At 42.6% G+C, this 23908-nt stretch overlaps 1 protein-coding gene across 3 annotated transcripts in view; it reads right to left on the bottom strand.

Annotated features, from left to right (window-relative positions):
- The window catches only part of STK4 (serine/threonine kinase 4), a 183483-nt gene that overhangs the window by 60156 nt on the left and 99419 nt on the right, over positions 1-23908 (bottom strand). For all 3 annotated transcript variants that reach the window (XM_029611088.1, XM_029611090.1, XM_029611089.1), the window contains exon 10: positions 16867-17024. In XM_029611088.1, coding sequence (XP_029466948.1) covers positions 16867-17024 — 158 coding nt within the window. The remainder of the gene's footprint in view (positions 1-16866; positions 17025-23908) is intronic.

The following is a 23908-nucleotide window of genomic DNA, read 5'->3' as shown; positions in this document are numbered from 1 at the left end:
CCTGGTGCTGACTGAACGAGGTATGTTGAGTCAGCTTTTTTATTAACTGGCGACACAGATGAAGGTGATTCCCAGTTTTTCTTTAAAAGATCCAGAAATACCTGGTGAATGGGGATGGAAGCGATAATTTTTGGGGCATCCAGAAATTGGAGCAGCTCCATCATTTGGTGCCTGTCATCGGTCTCAGATTGCAGCTGAAAAGGCACAATTTCTGACATCTCCTTTACAAAATTTATAAAGGAGAGATCTTCAGGAGGAGATCGTTTTCTACTCTCTGTAGGAGATGGTGGGGATGGTAAATCTGTATCTGAAGATGTATCATCACCCCAGGTATCATAAGGATCATGTAGGGCTTGCAGTCCTGAAGGACCTGGTAGAGGATCCAAAGGCATCGATGGAATCGGTGCTGCAAGCGGAACTGTGAACGGCATCGAGGGCTTCGGGGCTACCGATGGAATCGGTGCCGATCTTGGAATCGATGGAGCCGAAGGATAAATCGGTGGAAAGGTATGTGAAGGCACCGATGGAACGACACCGGACGGGGGAATCCGGAACGGTGTTTCTCCTGTCGATGAATGTCCTTCCGGAGATGATGGTGTAGTCGGTGCTACTGGAATCACCGATGGAAGGGCTCGCATGAGTGCCTCCATACGATTTAGTATCGGTGCCAACGCTTCCACTAGAGGCTCGGTGGTCGGTTCCCTCCTCGGTGGCAGAGTCGGTGCTGAGGTCGGTGCCTGAGGCGGTGCCGGAATCGGTGCCGGTGGAGGCTGGAATCTTCGCATCGCATTCTCGATGGCCTCCTGGACCAGCCGGTCCAGTTCTGCCCGGAGACCAGGGGTAACCATACCCGGCTCGACGGGAGAGGGAGGCTGAGGCAGGGCCGGAAGTACCACCGTAACCGGTGGGATCACGGCCCCCGCACCCCGGGAGGGTGAGGGTTTCCTCGGTGCCTGCGAACGAGACGTGGACGGTGCCAGGTCTGACCGAGGCTTTTTCGTCGGTGGCTCGGCCTGTTCAGAGGTCGATGGTTGTGGATCCTCGACGGGCCGAGACTTGTGCCGTCGATGGCGATGCTTATCCTTCCGATCTCCTCGCCCATCCGGGGAGGGGACAGGAGTCGACGGCCGAGAAGTCATCGGTGGAGGACGGTCACCGGAGGGTTGACGATGGTGGTGCAACTTCGACGGTGCCGGTTCCGATGACGTCGATGCTATCGATGGCGTTGGGGTGGGTGCATGGAAGAGGAGCCCCATCTTCTCCATCCTGGCTTTACGACCCTTAGGTGTCATTAGGGCACATTTAGTGCAAGTCAGGACATCATGCTCACTTCCCAAACATAGAACACAGACCCGATGGGGATCTGTGATTGACATAGTCCGGGTGCAATCCGGACAACGACGGAACCCCGTCGCCATGGCCTAGGGCCAAATTTAGCCGCGGGATTGGTAAGTGCCAACAGGCCTCTAGGGCCAAAATCGACGGCAGTCGATGAAAATCGGCAAAAAACTTACCGGCTTTCGCGGAGGTGACAAAAATTTGTCGAAGGGAGACCCCTGAGGGGCAAATTTTCTTCGGAAAGAAAAAACCGAATTCCTGTCAGGAACGTGGTAAGAGAGCTCCTTTCACCGCGTGGCAGCTGCTGCGCGGAAAAAAGAAGACTGAAGGGAGACCCCTGCTGGCTGCAGGGTCAGTGCCTTGCTGGGCATGCCCAGTAGGGGCCAGTCAAAGTTCTGTTTAAACTTTGACAGAAGTTTTCCGTGGTGGGCTCCATCCTCGATGTCACCCATTTGTGAGGACAACCATCCTGCTTGTCCTGTGAGAAAATGAGATTTCATGTTCCAATTAATCACATTCTTGCTGCAAACAAAATTTGAAGTGACACTCTTTTTACAAGCAAAACTACTATAACTATCGAAGTCAAAGCAGGAAGAAGTCAGCATCTACCTGCACTAAAGCAGCTCTAGAATGAGAAATAAAGCAAAGGACATTCAGCTCCATATATTTTTATAAAGAGATTACACTATAAAACTGCAGGTCTAAATGAAGATTAAGGGGCTAACTTTCAAAGGCTTTTATTTTTTAAATCTGTGATCGTGGGAAAAAGAGTTCAAAGCACAGAAGCTCTAGATGTCAGAAATCGATACCTGAAAGACAAATTTAGACTCCCTAGTCAATATATACACTAAAAGCAAGTACTCTCTTGTATTCCAAAGCCCTTAACTCTGGTGGTAATTTCATATTTGCACATGGCATATCTAAAAGGTGAAAAGAGGTCATGGGGAGCAGTGTGAATCAAAAACACTGAATGCCTGGGACAAAACTGCATTTACAAAACCCTGTATTTAGCTGGTGAGGTCTTCATGTAGAAAATGAGAAAATGTTTCATTCACAAATAAAATTTATCCAACAATATCAAGAATGTGGCTCCTCTTATTAAATTTCACTTTTTTTTTTTTTTTTATAACCCAGCAATTTCCTCCTAACTCCTTTGGGCTTACAGCTCAATTGGGAACCAAAGCTGCTAAGCTGCCATCAGCCTATTTCCTTGATTTTAAGTCCCTTCTTAAGATAATCCAGTCATTGCAGCCACATGCCTCAGCTAAAACCCTGCAAATATAAACTTACATCTAGCCACTAGGTGTCACCATCGTGCATTAAACAGGACATTCTCCTTGCTTTCCCCCCCACAGCTTCTAGAACTTTACCTCTGCAGCATCTCCAGTCCCAAATGACCCAGGGCATGGAAGATCTGAGCCAAAAATTGAACCCAGGTCCTGGACAGCTACCAGGCTGGCTCCTACATACATTGAAATAGCTGACCAATTTAAAATGGTCAGTCATCTTATTTCTTGAAGTTACTACATTACCATCTCCTTTCCTCCACATAGCCTCTGCTTTTTCTTTATTTTTAAACCTATTAAGGTCAGGGACATGCTCCAGCCCTCAATTGTCACAACTATGTCTAGTATTCAAGATATTCGTAATGCTTATTCTCTGGTTTACAGTGAATGTTCACTTTTTGATTATCCTGAAAACCAGAGAGCACTCCAGGGTTAGAATACATCATTCCTCTGCTAGATGCCTACTTAAAATTATACTTGCCAGTAAAGCCCATAATCAAAAAGTGAACATGATAGACCCAAATTTCAAATACACTTGTACCTGTAAGATTCAGCCCTAAGAACTATACAAGTAAAAAAGATTTTTTTTTTGGTGCAATCATACTCAAACCTTTTTCAGCAAATTAACAGTTATTCACCCCAGAACTTCAAAGCTGGGTACCAAGTCAATATTCTAAATATGAACTGTTTATAAACTTTCATGATACTGTACATATTTTAATTTCCACTTTTCTCTCTTGTTTGGCTACCAAACATATTTATCACCAATACTATTAAACCTTGGATACAGGCTTCCCACTCATTATACAAATCAAGTCCACTTAGAATCAATCACAAATGGGGCATTTGGGTATCTTGTTTTACCCGTTATACCAGTTTGTGCCAATTCCTGTTATCTTCTGTATTGGTACTCCCTACGAGCGAAGTTTTCTACTATTCTTGTTTTCTATTGTTCTATGTACAGCCCATGAGCGAAGTTAATGTTTACTGTAAACCGAGGTGATCTGTATCCCATACAGGAACCCCGGTATATAAAATCGAATAAATAAATAAATCTTGTAACCCAATTATAAAACAAAGCACACAGTATAGGAAAGTCAGAAGTCAGTTCAATCTGGCACCTAATACAGAAGTGCCTCATATTTGCTGTAAAATTAAAATCTGCAAGTAGTATCAGCAGAGTTACTTACCTGTAACAGGTGTTCTCCGAGAACAGCAGGATGTCAATCCTCACACATGGGTGACATCATCCTATGGAGTCTGGCACGGAAAACTTATGTCAAAGTTTCTAGAACTTTGAGCTTATCTAAGCTTGCTCGAGCATGCATTATACCACGTGTCCATGGGGGGGGGGGGTTTCCCCCTCAGTCTCATAACACAGAATTGGGGGGGGGGTTCCCCCTCAGTCTCATAACACAGAATTCAATTAAAATAAAATACTACTCACAAAGTAGAAATCCAACTCCGCAGGGAGGTGGACAGATTTCATGAGGACTGACATCCTGTTGTCCTCAGAGAACACCTGTTACAGGTAAGCAGCTCTGCTTTCTCTGAGGACAAGCACGATGGCAGTCCTCACATGGGTGAATCCCTACCTACAAGCGGCCCCCAACAAAACAGGTACCAAAGGGCACAACAAGTTTTCTTGGTAACAGGAGAGGGGCAGCCTGAACAGAAAGAACGGGTCTTAGGAGAGTACAGAGTTGGGTTTTACACCTCAAATAGGTTCCAAAGGACAGACTAGCCAAACCTGCTGTCGCGTCAGCCATTCCTATCCAGCAGTAATGAGATGTAAATGAGTGGATGGAGTTCCACATCACAGCTCTGCGGACCTTCTCCATGAGGTCTGCTCACAAGTGGGCCACCGAAGCTGCCATGGCTCGAACAAAGTGAGCCTCAACATGGCCCCCCAAGATGCAATACCATCTGGACATAACAGAAGGAATTGCAGTCTGCTGGCCAATTGGAAAGCATCTGCTTGGCAACTGTGATCCCAAACTTGTTCTGGTCAAAAGAAACAAAAAGTTGGATGGACTGTCTATGGGCTTCTGTCTGCTCCAGAAAGAAGGCTAAGGCTCTCTTGCAGTCCAAACTGTGTAGGGCTTGTTCACATTGGTGAGAATGGGCCTGGGAAAGAACGTTGGCAGGGCAATAGCCTGATTAAGAAGGAAGTCTGACACCACCTTAGGCAGGAACTTAGGGTACATACGTAAGTCCACCCTATTTTGAAAAAAAGGTGGATAAGTCACTAAAGCCTGGAGCACAAATGACCCTAGGTGTTGAAGTTACTGCCACTATGGTCAGGTATTTCAGGTCACAGAACCATAGAGGTTCAAAAGGAGCTTTCATCAGCTAAGTCAACACCACACTGAGGTCCCAAGACACAGTGGGAGACCTTAAGGGAGACTTCAATTGAAGCAGGCTTCACATAAAACATACAGCCATGGGCTGTACAGAGATAGGCTTACCTTTGACATCATGGTGATATGTGCCAATTGCACTCAGATGAACTCTAACGGATTTGGTCTTCAGACTAGCTTCCGAAAGATGAGAGGGTAGTCAAGCAGTTTTGTGGAGAGCAGGAGAAAGGTTCTAAGGCCTTTTTCTCACACCACACAGAAAACAACCTTCACTTCAGTCCGTAAGGTTTTCTAATAGCTACAAGGACCCAAGATATAACTTCCGAGAGATAAAGTGGTTTCAGGATCAGCTCTCTCAACATCCAGGCTCTGAGTGACAGGGCCTGAAGGTTGGGATGGCTCAAGCTTCCCTGATCCTGGGTGATGAGATCTGGAGAAATCCCCGTCTGATTGTTTTCTGGAAGGACATCTCCCGGAGGAGTGGAAACCAAATCTGTCTCGGCCAATGAAGGACTATGGAGGATATGCATACAGAAGACCCTCGCCTCAATGGCGGAAAAGATATGAGGCAGTAAGTAGAACTGAGGAACCTTCCTTTTCCAAAGTACTGCAAATAGATCCACCTCTGGGCTTTCCCAAAGGCAGAAGATCTGATTTGCAACCCTTTGATCCAGCAACCATATGTGGGATCTGAAGGCACGACTCAGTCTGTCTGCATTCTCCATTTCGGCCAGGTACATGGCCCTGAACACCATACCGTGGGAGAGGGACCATGACTATATCTGGACCACTTCCTTGACACAGGAGGTACGACTAGAGCTCCCTGCTTGTTGACATACCATATTGTCAGTTGGTTGTCTGTTTGTATATGCACAATTTTGATACCCCCAATTCCAGATTTGAATTTTCCCACTACCAGGACAGTGTCCCAGGGAAATCATGGACTCCCAGTCTGCGAAGGTGCACCACCACCCGGCTAAGCATTTTCTGAAGACATGGGGCTGACACTAGCTCAAACTGCAGAATGTGATACTGGAAGTGCTGTTTTCTCACCACAAATCAGATACTTCCAGTGGCTGGGGAAGATCTGGAAGTGAGTATATACATCCTTGAGATCGAGGGATCTTAATCAGTCCACTTTTTCCAAGAAAGGGTTCAAGGTGCCCAGGGAAATAATCAAACTTTCTTTTTTTGAAATTTGTTCAAGGCCCTTAGGTCTAGGATGGGATGGAGTCCTCAGGTTCTCTCTGGAATCAGGAAATACCGGGCGTAGAATCCCTGTGCTCTTTGCCCTAGTAGAACACACTCAATCGTTCTGGCCATTAAAAGGGAGGAGAGCTCTGCTAAAAGCAATTCCTGGTGTGCTACCAGTCCCCAAAAAGGAATTGGGGGGAAGTTATTTGGCAGGGCACTCAAAAAGTTTTAATCTGTACTCTCTTCAAATAATTTATTTATTTATTTATTTTTAGCTTTTATAATACACTGGTCTGAGGTTATACTGGGCCACTAGCTCATGTACAACTGCAGCCTGCCCCTGACCGGAAGGTCTTGCAGACTGCAATCCAGTCAAAACCCCATCACCAGAGTTGGCTGGGGCACTGGTTGGGGCCCTCTGTTGCTTGGGATAGCTACGAGAAGCCTCTTGCTGCTGATGGGGCTGAAGTGGTGGAAGATAGTATCCCCCTCTGGCAGAAGAAAGACTTCTTATGGCCAGACCTCAAAGATCTCCTGGATGAGAAGGATGAGTCCTGAGTGCCAGTGGAGAGCTGCTGGAGCCTTGCATGGTGATCCTGAATTTGGGCCACCGCGTTCTTCACCTTATCCCTGAAGAGATGCTCTCCAGTGTATGGCATGTCAGCAAGTCACTCCTTAACCTCTTGACAGAGATCCGATGCCCATAGCCAGGCGAGCCTATGGGACCCAATCCCTGCTGCAGAGACTCTTGATGCAGACTTGAAAATATCACAGGTCGACCTGACCCCGTGTTTCCTGCACTCCAGACCTTTGTTCACAAGGGACTGGAGAGTGCCCGAATTCTTGCCGGGCATTGACATTGCACCATGTACCGACACCGGAAGCTCTGTTGGTAGCACACAGATGAGTGCGTACGGGAATTCAAGCAGTGACTCAAGGATGGACAGTGCTGGTCCCAGTGCCACGATGCCATGACCATGCACTGCCCTCCTCCAGCTCTTCCTCAAAGACAGTCAGTGCCAAGACTGGCTGGGATCCAGGAAGCTTAACCAAATCCTATACGGAACCAAGAGGAGAATCGGTGGCTAGCATCAGGACAGGTAGAGACTGTGGTGAAACCCTAGAGGACTGGAGCTCCTACTATGGGATTGCTTCAAGGGCATCACAGCTAAAGCTGATGCATCCCCATGCCTGGCACCATGCATTGATGAGGAACGATGCCGATGCTTCTTCGGCTTCCTTCAATGCTCGGATCAATCCTGCCTCGATGCCAAGGCCCAAAGACAATGAACCAGATGTCTTTGACCTGGGAGAGGCAGGCAATGGCCTGTCTCTGGCATCCCTGGAAGCCATTGATGCCAACAAAACTAATGACCCCACTGATGTAGATATCTCTGATGCCAATGGATCGATCTTGTCCGGTCCAAATATGTGCTCCATCTTATTGAGCTGGATTTTATGTCCTTCAGGGGTCATCTTGGTGCACTTGCTGCATCCTTGGACTTCATGCGATGCCACCAGGCAGAGGACACATCTATCATGGGGATCCGTGATAGACATGGTGCTTCTGCAAGGAGGGCACTGCCTAAAACCAGACGAGGACATTGCATCCCTTTTCTTGCGCTATGCCATAAAATTGATAGCGGCAGCCTTCTATGGCCGAAAGGCACCGAGCACACCACAGCCCTGGGGGATCGATTGTGAAATTAAGCTTACCAGAACTATCAAAAACTCTAAGGCGATAAGGGGAAAACTAGGGAGACCCCACGTTGACCATGTGATCCTGATTACTTGGGGAAAAAAAAAAAAAAAAAAAAGAGCGAAAACACGCCAAAAACTTCTGTAAAAGTAGTCAAAAAATAGAGACACTCACTAACCGTAGGACACGAGGATCCGCGGAAAAAGACTGAGGAGACCCCACATGGGATATTGCATGCGTGAGCATGATCAGAGAAGCTCAGTCAAAGCTCTAGAAACTTTGACATACGTTTTCCAAGCTGGGCTCCATCAGATGATGTTCACCCATGTGTGAGGACTGCCAACCTGCTTGACCTAGAGAATTAATGCAATTAAATATGAAATTGAAATGAATCCCAGAAAATAACCAGTGCTATATTTCTCCCTCTTCCTATAGAAATTGCAATAATCCCAGTCAAAAAGGAAGTGCCTGAAAGAACTCATTTTGGTAGCTGAGAATATGACATTGAAAGGGAGCCATCTGTTAGATTTAGTATTGGTCTTGTAAAAATCATAGAATAAAACAAAACTTGAAATGGCTACCAGTGGTGGTGATAAATATCAAATGATTATGGGCCCATTTGGAAGTGATATGGAGGGCAGTGGAAAGAAAGGGACTGAAAGTTCAGGTTAAAGATATTGGGGGGGGGCGGGGGGGGGGAGCTGGTGGTGAGTTGAATATGGGAATTAATAGTGGCAAAAAAATTGCAACTGGGCAGACTGGATAGGCCAATTTGGTCTTTCTGCCATCATTTACTATGTCACTATAAGAGGAATAGATATAAACTGATCATAATAAAAGCAAAATAGTAACCTTTTACAGGTTTTTCTAGGTTTGTGTTCTCCTGTGGTTAAATGTCTAAATGAGTTTAAACACATACCTTGAAGAGAATATCCATGATGGAGGGATAAATAAATAAAAACTATCTCCACCTTAAGTTTACAATCAAGGATCGCATATCATGCTTAAGTATGAACTAACAGAGGAAAAGAATTGTCACATATTGGCAAAGGAATTGTCACATATTTCATTCCATTCTAGTAGATGTTCAATGTTGCATGAAACATTAACACTGCATCCATTACCACCCTCCATAACTTTTTCTAGATTTCTTTTGGCAAGCAGTCAATGATCCATTCAGTTTATATTTTTTTGCCCATTGCTGCAGACTAAACGTATTACTGTGCATTTACCCATGCTTAACTTCATCTATCAATGATCTGCTCGTTCCCTCGGGATATTTTTGCAGCAAGGCTATATTTTTCACTGTATTTACAACACCTCAGCTAAGTCTTCCACATATATTTCTCCCAACCATTTATGAATAAATTAAAGCAGTGAATCTGCTACATGGTACTAATTACTCCATTCTCATTAGGACTGTGGTCAGTGGATATTACTGTATGAAGAATCTCTTTACTAACTTTCTACCCAGATGCATACTAATGCTTAAAAGGTGGGAAGGCATTTGAAACAGACCTAGACTTTTATAGCATATTTGGTCTTAAATATATTCTGATCTAAAAATCAGTGGGGATTTCATGACCAATACAAAGCAAATCTTTAATTTTAATCAGTTTGTGATGAGCAAAGAAATTCCAGAGGCAACTTTGTTGGTCAAAATTAGTTTGGTGCATTCAGTTCTATAGCATCTTTAACTGAATTGTAATTACAGAATCAAAACATTATGCAAAATCTACATTTCAAAAGTATGCATCAACCAAAACCTAGACATGAGTAAGTAGACAGATATGCTAGTCAGAAAATGCAAGACAGAAAAGATTTTCAAGAAGCAGGGGTATGAACATAGACAGCAGGAAAGAGAGGAGGGTGACAGCTCCAAAGTCAACTGACAAGGAGTCTGAAAAACAAGGCTGGGAGTCAGGAAGACAGGGAGGGAGCAATGAGCAATTCAGAGGACAACTGAAGGAGGAGTGTAAAATTAAATATTTAACTGAGAAGTAGAATCTTACTGTTTAGTTTTGAGCCTTGCCGTTTAACCCTTTAATGTATTTGCTTCCTTGCAACAGCGGGAACAAGGGGGTACAGATCCCTGGGGGGGGGGGGGGGGGGGGGAGAGGAGAGGTGACACAGGCAGGCAATGCGGAGATAGGAGGGAGCAAGGCTGCCTCCACTGCTTCCTGGCTGTGGCCCACAGTGGCCAGATCTAAGGAGAGGTCTGCTGTTGTCATAATTAATGGTGCCAAAACAACACTGTCAGCTGCTGCTGCTTCTCCCCCTCTACTTCACCCTGTTTTATATTTGCAACCTCGCTGCCAGGTTCAAGTTCTAGCTCTGCTCCCAAACAGGTCACCATCTTTCTTGCTTCATGCTTGTTATAATGGTTAACCATTTAAATATTAAATTTCAATAGTTTGAAAAAACACTTTTTGGAGCATGGGCAGGGCTGGATGGATTTTTGTTCCTTAAGGGAGAAGTTTGATTTGAGCCTCATTCACTAAACATTTTTCCCCATAGACACAGAATGGGAGAAAAGCCTTAGTAAATCAGGCCCAAAGATTTCTATGCCTACCTGTAGGTATGGCATTGTTTGACGAGTATTCTGGGAAGGCAACCGCTGGGCCGGGTCAATTCTATCCTAGAAAAGCTCTGTGCGGGCCCAGGGTATTTAAAAGACCACAGAGTTACATGGTCATTACTAAAAGTGCAACATATTTAGTGTACATATGCAACAGGCTGAAGGTTATCACATCAGCAATACAAAATCTACACAACTTTAAATGCTGTGTAAATACTAAACCCAAATTTTAGCCTTAGTGCGGCCTCCAGAAAGAAAGCTGAAGCAAGAGATGGATTGGGGGTCTGAACAGTTGTGAATTAGTTGAAGAGTCCTGGGAGGAGACGCCATCGTGGGTTGCTAGGCAGTCTACCTCAGCGCACAAGGTGGACAATACTTTCAAAGCATATTACTGGTACTATACACCATCTTGACTTCATAAGATGTATGCATCCTTTTCCAACAAATGTTGGAGGGGTGGTCTTGTGCTACTATAATCCCCTTTTGGAAGAAGATATAGAGGTTGATCCTGGACATTAAGAGCAGTATGGACTGGGATCCTAACATCTTCCTGCTCAACGCCCCTGTAGAAGATGTCCCCATGGGCCTTCAGAAATTAATAGTTCAAGTCATCAACTCAGCACAATTTGAGCTCACAGTGCACTGGAAGAAGACAAGGGTCCCTACCCTAGGAAAGTTATATAAAAGGCTCTGGGAGATTTATTATATGGAAAAGCTTATAGCTAACATATAAACATAGTAAGGCAGAAAAGGACTAAATGGTCCATCCAGTCTGCCCAGGAAGCTTCTTATAGTAGTATCTGCCATGCCAGTTACCCCCATGGTTCTCTTATGGGTAGCAACTGCTGGTCTGTGCAGTTATTCCCAGCCTTATGATAATCCATAAAAATGTACTGCTAGCAACATTTTTATTGGGTGTTGAGCCCTTCTTGAAAATTCAGACCGTGTTGACATGTTTTGCCAAAGGACTTGGCCTTAGGAGTCCTGTGTTTTTTCATTTAGTCTGCATATCAGTACCCAAAACCGTAAAAGTCAGGGGTCGCGTTGGTTGACATCTGAATCCAATTCCTCTCCCCCCCCCCCCCCGCCTTCAAAGCTGTATGTGGTGTTGTAGTTGCGTCAAAAGCATCAAGGTTTATTAGTTAAGGGTAATCGCTGCACCATGCTTTGTACATAAATACAATGAATCCACCAATAAAGCAAAAAAAGAATTTTATTCTAACAAAATAAATAAATTTCAATATAATCCTAGAGTACTGTTTTCATATGTAAAAGACCTGACCAATCCCATTGAAACTCCCACAAACAATTCCTTTAATTGTAATACAATTGCACAATATTTCAAGGAAAAAACTTTAAACATACTAAAAAACATATCTCCCCAGAACTCTAACCAAATTGTACTACCAAGTAACCCTAAAGACCATTTAACCTCCTCTGACAGTTTCATCTCTTGAAGGGATAATTAAAAAAAATGAACCCAGCTGCACACCCAGTTGACCATATTTCAACAAAACTATTAAAAAGTCACCAATATAGTCTCCAAACCTATTGTCGATATAATTAACCTATCCATTACTGAAGCGAATGTTCCACACATTTTAAAATCCGCGATAGTGAAACCAATCACAAAAAAAACCAAAGACCCATTTCTAATTTACCTTGTATTTCAAAAATTCTTGAGAAAGTAATTATCTTGAAAAGCACAGTACCCTGTATCCGGCACAACATGGATTTAGAAAATATTTTAGTACTGAGACCCTTTTAACTTCACTACAAGATATTATCCTCAGAGGAGCCAATAACAGCCAAACTTACTTCCTGATCATGCTAAATATTTCAGCAGCCTTTGATACAGTTAATCATAAAATCCTCCTTGATAGTCTAAACGAAATAGGCAAAGACTCTGCACTGAAATGGTTTAACTCTTACTTAAAAAATAGAACTGTCAAAGTAAAATTTCTTGATAATGAATCACATCCAATCGATCTCCACTATGGAGTACCTCAGGGATCCTCTCTATCCTCAACCCGGTTCAATATCTATATGCTTCCATTATGCAGAATTCTATCAGGCCTCGGTCTAACACATTTTGTCTTTGCTGACGACGTTCAGATTTTAATACCGATCCAAAAATCTAGCTCTGGGATATATACCAATCTGCCATTGAAAAGGTATTAACCCAAATGAATCTTTCCCTAAATACAAATAAAATTGAAATTCTATACATCTCACCTAAATTAAGCAAGACAAAAGAGCTTAAGATCCAAGAAGCAGCTAAAAATTACCCCATCTCCCTGGAAGTACGAGATCTAGGGATCCTCAGATGAGAAATTCTCAATGAAATCTTGCGTTAAAAAAATCATACGTGATGGTTATTTTAAATTAAATATCCTCATAAGATTAAAACCCCTCCTATTCCCAAAAGATTTTAGAACTGTTTTACAGGCACTTGTCTTGTCAAGATTAGACTACTGCAATTCACTATTTTTAGGCCTACCCGCAAATGTTACAAGACCATTGCAACTTCTGCAGAACTCAGCAGCTAGACTTGACTTTTGACAGGAACTAGAAGATCCGAACATATCACCCCAATATTGAAACAACTTCACTGGCTACCGGTCAAATACAGGGCCCAGCATAAAATCTTGTCCTTAATTCATAAAACCCTCTACAATGAAAAAATTGAATGGCTAACTTCATCACTTCAAGAATTACCAGATCAACCGGAACAGGGAAGTTGCCAATTCCTTCCCCTAAAATTGTGCATCTAAATAATGTATGAGAAAGAACTCTCTCTATTGCTGGACTCCAACTATGGAACTCGATTCCACAAGAATTATGATTAGAAGCAGACACCAAATTATTTAAAAAGGGCATTAAAACATGGCTATTTAAACAAGCCTTCCAAGAGCTGTTAACATAATGATTTCAAACTACTGATTTTATACCAAGATAATGTATATATGTTTTATTTTTATTTATTTAAAAGTCTATACCGATGTTAGTCGAAACATCACCTCGGTTTACATGGAACAAAAGCAACGGAAATTACAAGTAACAGGGGAAAGGTAAGGGGTACAAAAAACCATAAGGAGAGCAGAGAAGCATAGGAACAAACAACAAGTGAACTATAATGTCATAAGAACAAGGTCATAGTCAAATTCAGGTCATGATCCATCACAATTCAATATTCATCAAGGGTGTTGGGGAAAGGCTTGTTTGAATAGCCAGGTTTTGAGCTGGGCTCTGAATTTGGTGATGTAAGGTTCAAGTCTGAGGTTGGTTGGGAGTGAGTTCCAGTGCATAGGTCCAGCAATGGAGAGCGCCCGATCCCTTTTATCTTTACTCTTACTATACTGCCTCTGTTTAAATGTTATGATTATTAGCCTATTTTTGGTTTACTATTTTATTTATTTACATTATGAAGCTATGTATCTACTTCCTTTCTTCTTTTGGAAATGCAAAGATTTTTAAATTAATATTTGCTAACTACTGTAAACCAATTTGATATGCTCACATGAAAAATCGGTATATAAAAATTATTAAATAACTAAATGCTTATCAGTTCCCCCAGACTGTAAAAGCTGGGGCCTTTGCTGGTTGTTGTCAGAATCCAACTCCCCTTTTCCCCCTACAGTTGAAGCAGAAAGCAATGTTGCAGTTGCACAGTCACATCAGCAAGTTATTTATTGTTCTATTGATTTCTTTTCAACGGAAAAAGTTTGAAGTTCGTGATGCACCTGGAAAATCTTTGAGGGCTGGGAGAAGATTGAACAGTTGAGCTGGGGGGGGGGGTGAGGGGATTGAGCGAGTTAATTGTACTTTGTACTCTTGCCTTTCTACAAGTGGCATAAAAGCATAATAAAACAGTAAATTAAAAAAGGATACTTTTATAAATATTTAAATCCCTAGATTGACGATAGTGAGGAGGGGAACATAAGTGATAAGGTCTTGGAGGTAAGAGGGAGGTGGTAGGTAACAGAGAATGAGAACTTTGTATTGAACACAAAAAGTTAATAAAAAGTCAATGGAGATAGAAAAACAGATGAGACGAGGGATGAAACATAAGCAAAGCAAGGAGCAGGTACAAAAGCTGGCAATAGCATGCACAACAAACAAAAACATTAAAAACAGCAACATTAAACAGTAGTGTTTTAACTGAGCTGACCCAGATTTGGCTAAGCTGAAATGCTCATTGATAAGTGTGAAAAGCTAGAAAGTCTTCCACAACCTTTCTAAAACACAAGTTGAATTTTTTTATGCTAAAAAGTACACACATGGGGCCCATGCATTAAGATGCAAGTTAAAATGGATGTTTGTATTGAGTGCCCGTTTTCCTAACCCACGCACAGCCACATCCCCTGGGCGCCCAAATCAATATGTAAATGAGGGCCTGCATAATTGTGCATTCCTAGCATTCTAATGCATTGGGTGGCCACAATTGCAACTGGCGTTCAATATGAACAATTTTGCTGATGTTGCTGGACACCATAGCTAAGCGCCCCTGGCTACTGTGCATTCAGAATTTATTTATTTATTTTTTAAATCAAGCCCATATACCTTTATTTTTAAACACCGCAAGCAGTAAATTTAAGTGTCACAACAATACTAATTAGGAGGAACCACAGAGGACGCATTTTTACATTTCTCATGAGCTCCTGAATCGCAGACTGACTTAGCACCACCTCAGGGGCTGGGGGTTAAATTTGCCGCCTTAAAAAGCGTGTGTTGGGTGCCCAGCAATTTTCTGTAATGGGGATAATAGCTAATAGACTCATCTACTTGGAATTTGTTTGGGCGCACGTTTTGGACACACTAATCTCCTTATTGCATCGGGTGCTAGTCCAGCGCATCCAACCAGGCGTAAACCTGTGCGCTAGGCTGGGCGCCCTTTATTGCATCAGCCCAGAGTATAACGAGTAATACTCAGTGGGCATAAATAAACTTTACTGTAAGTCATTCTCCAAACTAGCTGAAAGGGTGCATCAAGCAAAGTGCATGCGTCTGCAACATCAATGGCTACACATTGTTCTGGCCTCAGTCTGACCCACTGCATGGTCCTAAGCTGAGAGATGGCATCCATGCATGTAACAGAGTGTCAGTGTGCACTATCCACCCCCTGCAAAGGCGCTCAGGAAAATATCTCAACTTAAATATCTACTGTAACACCCATTCCCATGTTCCCACTGCTGTTACAATACGGTAAAGAAACCCAATGAGAACATAAGGTATTACTAGCTGCTCCCCAAATACTCTGCAAAACATTCATTTTCAGCATAACAGACAAAATGAGTACTACACAAATGCAAGCTAATTATATAGAGCGGTTTCTTGGACGCTCCCTCCACCCCCCTATAATTGCTCAAACTTCCTGGGAGCAGCAATGTTTGGAAGCGTGCCATAACCGATCTCACATAGAACAGAAACCATTTGTTTTGCCCACAGGGTAATGACACTTATGAATATGGATCAATCAGCGCGAGGGAATTTGGTACTCGCTGATACGGTTGCACCTAAACATAAAACTTTTTCTTTTTTTGAAATGATCCTTGGTAAAAGGCAGATTATCAAATGTATATTAATAAATTAATGTATTTAATGTCACACTGAAGACTGACAATCTGCTTTTATACTTCTGAAGTGCTGAAGGTACACAAGATAAAGCTCTTAATAGTGAACTCTTTATGCAATGTTGGGAGTTAGTTTGGGGGTCCTCATTCCCAGTCACACTCTGAAATGCTCCTCGCCAAGGGCCATCAGGTGGAAAAGCTTCCCACTGGTTGCTGCCCAGCTTTAAATGTTACGAATGTTATTGTTTTATAAAAATTATTTCTTTGAAAGCGGGTTCAGGGCCGACACTATTTGCCCTCAGGGAAATTTTCCAATATAGCTGGTTTTGGGGCTGGCTATGTTGAAATGCTGCTTTAATTTAAAAACTGAGCAGAGAAGATCAGGGAGTCATAAAACAGCTACACAAAGAAAACAAGCATGTCATTTTTACAAAGCGAATAATAGTGCAGAGGCATTTTAAAGAATAAGTATATTTTCTTGGCTCTGTTATCAGCTTGGGATTTATTCAGGTACCTTTCAATCATAATAAATGGCTTCATATCTGTAGTACTAACAGGAAAATTACAAGGGATCCATCATGTCTGAGATATCTTTAAACAAAAAAAAAAAATCCCCACAAACAAAAAACCCAAACACTCCAGGACATAAAAATGACCAGTGGTGCATTCTGATCACATTTTAAGATGTGGACATTCCCAGAACGCTTAGCGTTGTCGTCCTGTCTTATCATGCAGTGAGTAATACAAAGTTTCTTACATTATCTCCAAGAGGAATGCATTAAATTATAACGTACATTTCCCATAAATCATATTTGCACTGAAACTCTATACTACTTACAAATTCGTAGTCTCCATCCTGTGGTACTTTCCAGTCAGAGGAATTCCTAGACTGGCCTGATGCATTCGGACTGAAACTATTAACTTGGTTCTCTTTTTCTTTTTGTTCAAAATACTCCAGGAATGATGGTTTTGCAGGCTGCATGGTCTCATCTCTTCCTAGAAATATGAAAAAAATTCAGGTTAAAAGAACATAAAAAAAGCCAACTTTTAAAAATGACTATTCATGGTTCCTGATATTTTGGGCCTGGGAAGGCCTAAAAAATCCAGTGGGAGTTTGGAGCAGACCATCCTTGGATGTATGCTTATGTGGGATGCTTTAACATACTCTGAAATGCACTATACCACACAGAAAACTACATCCTGGTCATACAGGTACCTCAATAGAGTTTTACTTCTCTTATGAATTATGTATTTTACAGTCAATGCAAAACATATTGTGTGACCATATCAGTGCAAGTTTCTGGAATATTTAGTGTACATATGCAACAAGCTGAAGGTTATCATATTAGCAATTCAATACCTACAAAATTTTAAATGCTGTGTAAATAAAACGTACAAATAAAGACCCAAGCAAAACGGAAAGGATGTCATGAATGAAAATTTGGGGGTGATTTGTTAACTGCCCACTGGTTACCAATTTTCAAAGCCAAAAGTACACATGTACTTTTGCTTAGAAATTTGTCACAGAGTATCCATGGTCCCTGGCGCCTGCTTTTCCTGTTTCCCCCTTTCCTGGCACAGATACCCCTCTCACCATGGCAGAAAGTTGTTCCATAATACATAGATGCTCAGCCATATTACAGGAGAGCAAGCTCCACACGGACGAATGATGTGGGAAAGACGCTTTTTACCTGTGGATACTGCATTGAAAATTGTCCTCCATAAATATATTTTGACTGTGAAGGGATACAAACTATTGAATGCATATAACATACTATAGCTGTTCACTACAAAATAGCATATTTTAGCTCTGTGAACAACACTGTGTGAGATTAAACTCAGTGCTGCAAAATGTGCCTAAACCACTTCAAGAATCCCATTCAAAGTACTGCATCTAAAGGAGATCCTTTGTTTATGCCTTTATTACAAGCATGATGTGCAATGAACTATGTACAATAAACCTTGTTTATGCTTAACATACTTTTGATAAACTACAAAGAATGCTAGCCTTTGTTGGTTACAGAAAGCCAGCGCCTCATTAAAAGTTCAATTTCATGCAACAGTTACTGCAGGTCAAGTGTTAATACCAGTGGTTGCTGGGCTACCCAAAGATAAATTAGACCGTAATATTATAATTAAGGGTAACATGAAATGTCATGCAAAACTAGCACTGATAGATTTGTTCTTATTAGAATTTCACCAACATACAGCAAAGAAACGCATTAGATTTCGTACTGCTGTGACACAAAGTAACAGATCTGGATATGCTGGGTCATGATTATTTCCACATCTGAAACTCGTTACAAATATTGTCAAAAAGCAAGTTAGTCATTCGCAAGAAATTAAAAAGCCTTTTGTGAAAGCTGTGCCATGTACTTGCAAACTTTCTGCCCAATTATTAAATCTGACCCGTTGTACATGAACATTTGTTGAGGACTGACCAGAAGGCCCAGTGGCAGTGCAGTTCTCAAGCTCGATTTCTGCTTCAGGTCAGGCTGGTTTGGTTATAATCGTGCAGACAGTGCACCATTCTGGATGGGCAAGCAGACAAGGTATATAAACACTTTTCAAATACAGCCTAAGGTAGCTACTGCTACATCAGACATGCTTTAAAAAACAAAACACAAAATCCAAATTCTGAACTTCAAGTCCTGCCCAACAATATTTTCAGAGAGCCATTAGTCACTGTAAGTGCTCATCTCTGCCGTCTCCTGCGTCACACTTTACAAAACTGCTGCTCCATCTGCTTCCGACCTAGACTAAGTTCCATAACAGTGGTAGGACTTGTTTGGTATTTATTAACCTGTATTTACTTGTTTATATTTACTCTGTGCAGGGCTGTGCATATGTCAGTGCAGGGAAAAAAAAACAAAAACAAAAAACATCAAACAATGCACTCCAGAACCAGAGGAGGATGTTGGGTGAATGCACAACCTATCCCCAAACTCTACAGTCAGCCAGAAGTGACAAAAAACGTATTCCAAAACCAGCAAGGGTCTTCATGGAATATATTTGGGCTCTCTCGACAGAATGAAAGGCTTGGGGGACCAAGGGTGGTGCTGCCCAGTCAGCAAAGGTGAATGGCGTGGGATACACCCCTTTTATTACAGCGTAAAGAAAGGAACACTGCTGCTGTAAGTGTAAAGCCAACGGCGGGGTCGAGAGAAAGAGAGAGAGAAAGAGAAAGAGAGAGATATTTAACATTTTTATATACCAACAGCCGTTTGCACATTGTATCGGTTTATAAGTAACTTGAAAATCGAGTAGGACAGCTGCCGCACAGGCAGATGCCTTTACAGGGAACAAAAATAACATGGAGGTATTTAAATTAAAATAACTAGGTGAACGGATAACTGGTTTAGAGATGGTAAAAACATAAAAACTGGCAAAATGAAAAAAAAATACAGAGTATGAATACATTTGGAACAGTAAAAGTTCTGAGTACAGTATATACAGTGGAAGGTTATTTGGCAGTGCTTTAAATGTTAGTTCGTAATGGAGATTTTTACGGGGTGAAGATTTTAAAGTAGAGGGGGTGGAAGTTTTCAAGGGGGAAGAAGAAAAGGGGGGAGTTAGGGTTAAGGTAGAAGCTGGCTAAGGGTTAACTATAAAACCAGGAAGGTAAAGTAAACGGTTACATCATAAGAGGGGAGAAATTTAAATATGCTTTACATAAAATCCAGAGGTGAATAGAAATAAAAAGTTTGAAAGTATACAGCGAATATAAAATTCAAGGATATTAGCTCAAGTGGGGGAAAAAATAGCACATTATTCATATGTGTGGGTGGTATTTGAGGGAAAGGCCAAGATATAGATAGATATAGAGATATATAGATATATATATATATATCTATATATCTCTATTTGAATATATATATTAAAAACTTTTGCCAGTAAATAAAGCTTGGGGGAACTTACAAGGGGGTCATTTTCTTTAAAAAAAAAAAAAAAAAAAAAAAAGTAGTTATCCTGGGGCCTGCAGTGACCACCTTCCAGTCCAGCGGCAATGGGGAAAAGAAAGCAAATACAAAAGACTCCAGGTCGACAACATGGTGTGACCTGGCAGAAAATCCTTTGAATATACACCATGCTGATTAAGGCTTTGGGGGAATGGAGGCTTTTTTAAAATACACTTTTTCCATGACCATAAAGCATACTCTACAGCCATGATTAGGGCTGCCAACTCTTCCTCAGATCAGAAATGGACACTTGAGGACTGGTAAAAGGGGGGAGGGGGCAGGGAAAAGATGGTAACCCTCCCCCCCCCAATTCGCATAAATCTAAACAGTGTATCTATGTATGTATTAAAGGGCAACAATATCTTCCAGCGTCTCAGGGCAAAGGGGGCTCCCTGCCATTTCTTATCTCGTGGATTATTAGGGAATAGTGAGAGGCACAAACTTATACAACACACTCCCACATACTCCCTCTCATTCTCACACTCACTCAATCTCAGAGGGTAAGAAACCTGCTGGGCAGGGAGGAAGGGAAATAGAGGGGAGCCAGGGCTGATGGGAGGAGCAGGCCCAGGGGGCACTTACACACCTCATCAGGGGGCTGAGCACCAGTGCTGATTGCCACCATTGTAGTGGAACACACACTACTTGGCCCCTGAGTGGGTGCTGGCTCAGACGGCCTGTCATGACATCCAGAAAGGTACTGCCCCCTCCCCCCAGTGCTACCCACATTGCCTGGGGCACTGTGCAGCCCAGCAATAGGTCTGACTGGAGCAGGGGGATTACAGGAAGGGGGTGGGGTGTGGAGAGAGGCAGGGAAAGGACCAGGAAGATGGTACAGGCATGGGCAGAGAGGGGGAAGGGGGTCACTTATGTGTTTAAGACCAGGTAACTTCCAAGTTGCTAAGGGACAAGGTGTGGATCCAGCGTGAGACCCCGAGGGAGGAAAGCACAGCCTGCAGAACAACTTTACAGACAGCTGCACCTGTTGGCTGGACTGAGTGAGAGAGATCCTGTGACCCATTCCCTCCCTCCATGCCCCCCACCATGTGTCTATCTCCCCCTTTTGTCTGTCCCCTGTGTCACTCTCCTTTCCCCAGCTTGTACCTCTGTCTGTCTGTCTAAATTCTCCCTGTGTCTATCTCGACAGGGCTCACTGCAGCTCCTCTCCCCGGTCTGGCCCAGAATGCTATGAGTGAGGGAGGGGCTGGGACCAAGAAGGCCACTGCTCAGACATCAATGGAGCCATTGAGAGCAGAGGGCTGTGCTGTGCTCCAGGAATTGCGAGGGGGAGTCTGCTGGACTCCCTTGCCTTTTTGCATTTATTTAACCTCACATATATTAAACACCTAACATTTAAAATCTCTCTAGCATACACATACCTTCCCACACACACATCACATTAAAATATATACTGCATTCTCATGTAATTTCACAAAATATTTCACAGTATCAATCATGAATACACAAACTCTTGAAAGATTAACATGTAAATACATTAATCCATAATTATTAATTAGAAACACATGTTGAATGATGACAGTCCAAAAATCCTACAAAGATCTTTGTTTCACTCACTTTTTGTTTTAGAGGGCTTCCTCAGGAACGGACTTTACATACGGCTAAACACCCTCCTGAACCCCTCTAGCCCTCACACCCCCCATTCTCCCCACTTTATTGAACCTATCCTTAACCCTATCTCCCTCCCTGTACATACCCTCTGTAAATACTATAAATATTGTAATTTAAGCTCACGTTAATCGCCTTTAAGCTAAGTTTAAGTGTTCGCACCTGTTATCTGTATAAGTTACCTGTTTTATATGACTAGTTCCCTGTAAAGCGCTACCATGCCAAGTTCATGTTTCATGTAAACCGATGTGTTGCTCAGAGTATATGTCGGTATATAAAAACTTCCAAATAAAAATAAATATGAAAATTATCCAAAATCTCTCAAAATGTCTCAAATAGAGAGAAGAAATGTCAATAAATAACTTGATCTCCTAATTCATCTCGACCCTGTAATTTCACCCCTAGGTCAAAAAACTCTTCACATTCATAAGATGATTCTAAATAAAGAAATTATAATAAAGTATTAAAAAACATGTACTGTATTTAGCGAAAATGCACCAATGATTTAATTTAAATCGGCTTTATGCGCACTGCGACCCACCGGGAATATCAAAAGCCATACCTAAAGATTACACAAAGGGTTACTCCATCTGGGCCAGATATCCCACTCAAGGTAAATCCACTATTCAATCGTCACCTCACAAACAATCCCATAATTGATTCTACAGGCACAGAAAGATTAATGCATCAAGTCACTCCAAAAAATCAATTCAGAAAATCATTTCAAAAAAGGCAAAACCCGCCACACTAGGAACGATTTGAGATTTACAATACTAACCCAAATACCCGATGACACCCATAACATCCGTTTTTCATTGGGCAGCAATGTATTCAAAGGGCAGAGATGAATTCACTACACCCTTGTACTTCCTTATATATCAAATTCCAAAGTTAAATTCACCATCTAGAAGACAAAAAATCCAACATAGTCACGCAATTATTTTCAACACACTTACCCACGCCATCTTCAAACCGAACTCGCTTACACCTACCTAGAAATGGCGACTACCCATCATTTGAAAAAAACGTAATGCCTTATGTCCTGAAACCATGCGATATATACATCCCCAAATCAGAAAATACCTCCGGCTAATGAATCAATTAATCAGTTAGGTAGGACTCCCCAACTCACGGGATATACTTAACAGGGAGAACTAAACAGCCTGCTTACCTATTCACAGAGAAAACAAAGTTATGTAAATGCACTCCATTCGACTGGACCATTGAGTCCCTTAGGACTCATCTGTCCCTCATCTGTGCCTTCCGGGTCCGCATCAGTGTGACCTGCAACAGCCTGAGACACCTTCCGACATTTACCTGCGGCATCAGCCTTGCAGGATTCCGCAACCTGCAAACCTTAACATTGTTTGGATGGCTCTGCCAAATGTGCCTATAGAAAGGAATGCAGCCCCTGAAAAAAAACCCCATCCAAGAGAAAGCAGAAATGTCCAAACCAAAACCAGGGGTCATTGGTCTGGCACCCACCGAGTTGCCCTCCCCTGCTGATGAACCAGTTAGGGGAGTCTCAAAATCAGGCAAGACTTCTTGACAGGTCCTCCTCCAGTTCCCTTCCTGCAACTTGCTGGAAAGGGCCAGCCTCAGCAAAATCAGTTGGAGATAACTCACCCTCTGCCTCCAAGCAGTACTGACAAAGACAGAATATGGCAAGCTGTACAAATCGCAAGACACTTAGGCTTCTTTGTTACCAGTGTCATGGAAAAAGGATATCCAGAGGGAGCACGCTGAACACAAGCATTGAACAATTGGGCATCCAACAGTGTGCCCATCCCCAGCAAGCCCAGACAGGATGCCCAGAAATTAGGACGCTGAAATAAAAAGACACACACGCTCCACTTAAAGCTCTTAATATGTTTGCCCAAAACTTGGACGTCCAACCATGTGGACCAGACAGATGCTCAGCCTGGACACGCAGGTGCAAACCAATGTCAGGCGCTACTTTCGCAAAAAAACTGCGAACGCCGTCATGGCCTACCATGCCATATCCCAGGAAATCTGAGAGTGGGGCCTAGCCCAAAGGGCCGCTCAACCCGCCAAAACTGCCACGACTCCCCAAATCCCCCACGGAGATGGAACACACGTTGGATCAGTGCACCACGGCTCGGAGACCAGAAACAGAAGAGGGGAGAGGAATCCCAAAATCTCTCTTCTTACTCTATTTTGTTTAACTTTTTACCTGAACTCAGCTTCTTGCACCCTCTAGCCTCTCAGCTGATTCTCTCTCTCCTGGCAGCTAAGTCCATGCTGGAAACCAGCTACCAGACAGAGGCACTCGAC

The sequence above is a fragment of the Rhinatrema bivittatum genome, chromosome 8 (genome assembly GCF_901001135.1).
Source record: "Rhinatrema bivittatum chromosome 8, aRhiBiv1.1, whole genome shotgun sequence".
Classification (NCBI taxonomy): Eukaryota; Metazoa; Chordata; class Amphibia; order Gymnophiona; family Rhinatrematidae; genus Rhinatrema; species Rhinatrema bivittatum.
This window is presented reverse-complemented; position numbering and strand designations above follow the sequence as displayed.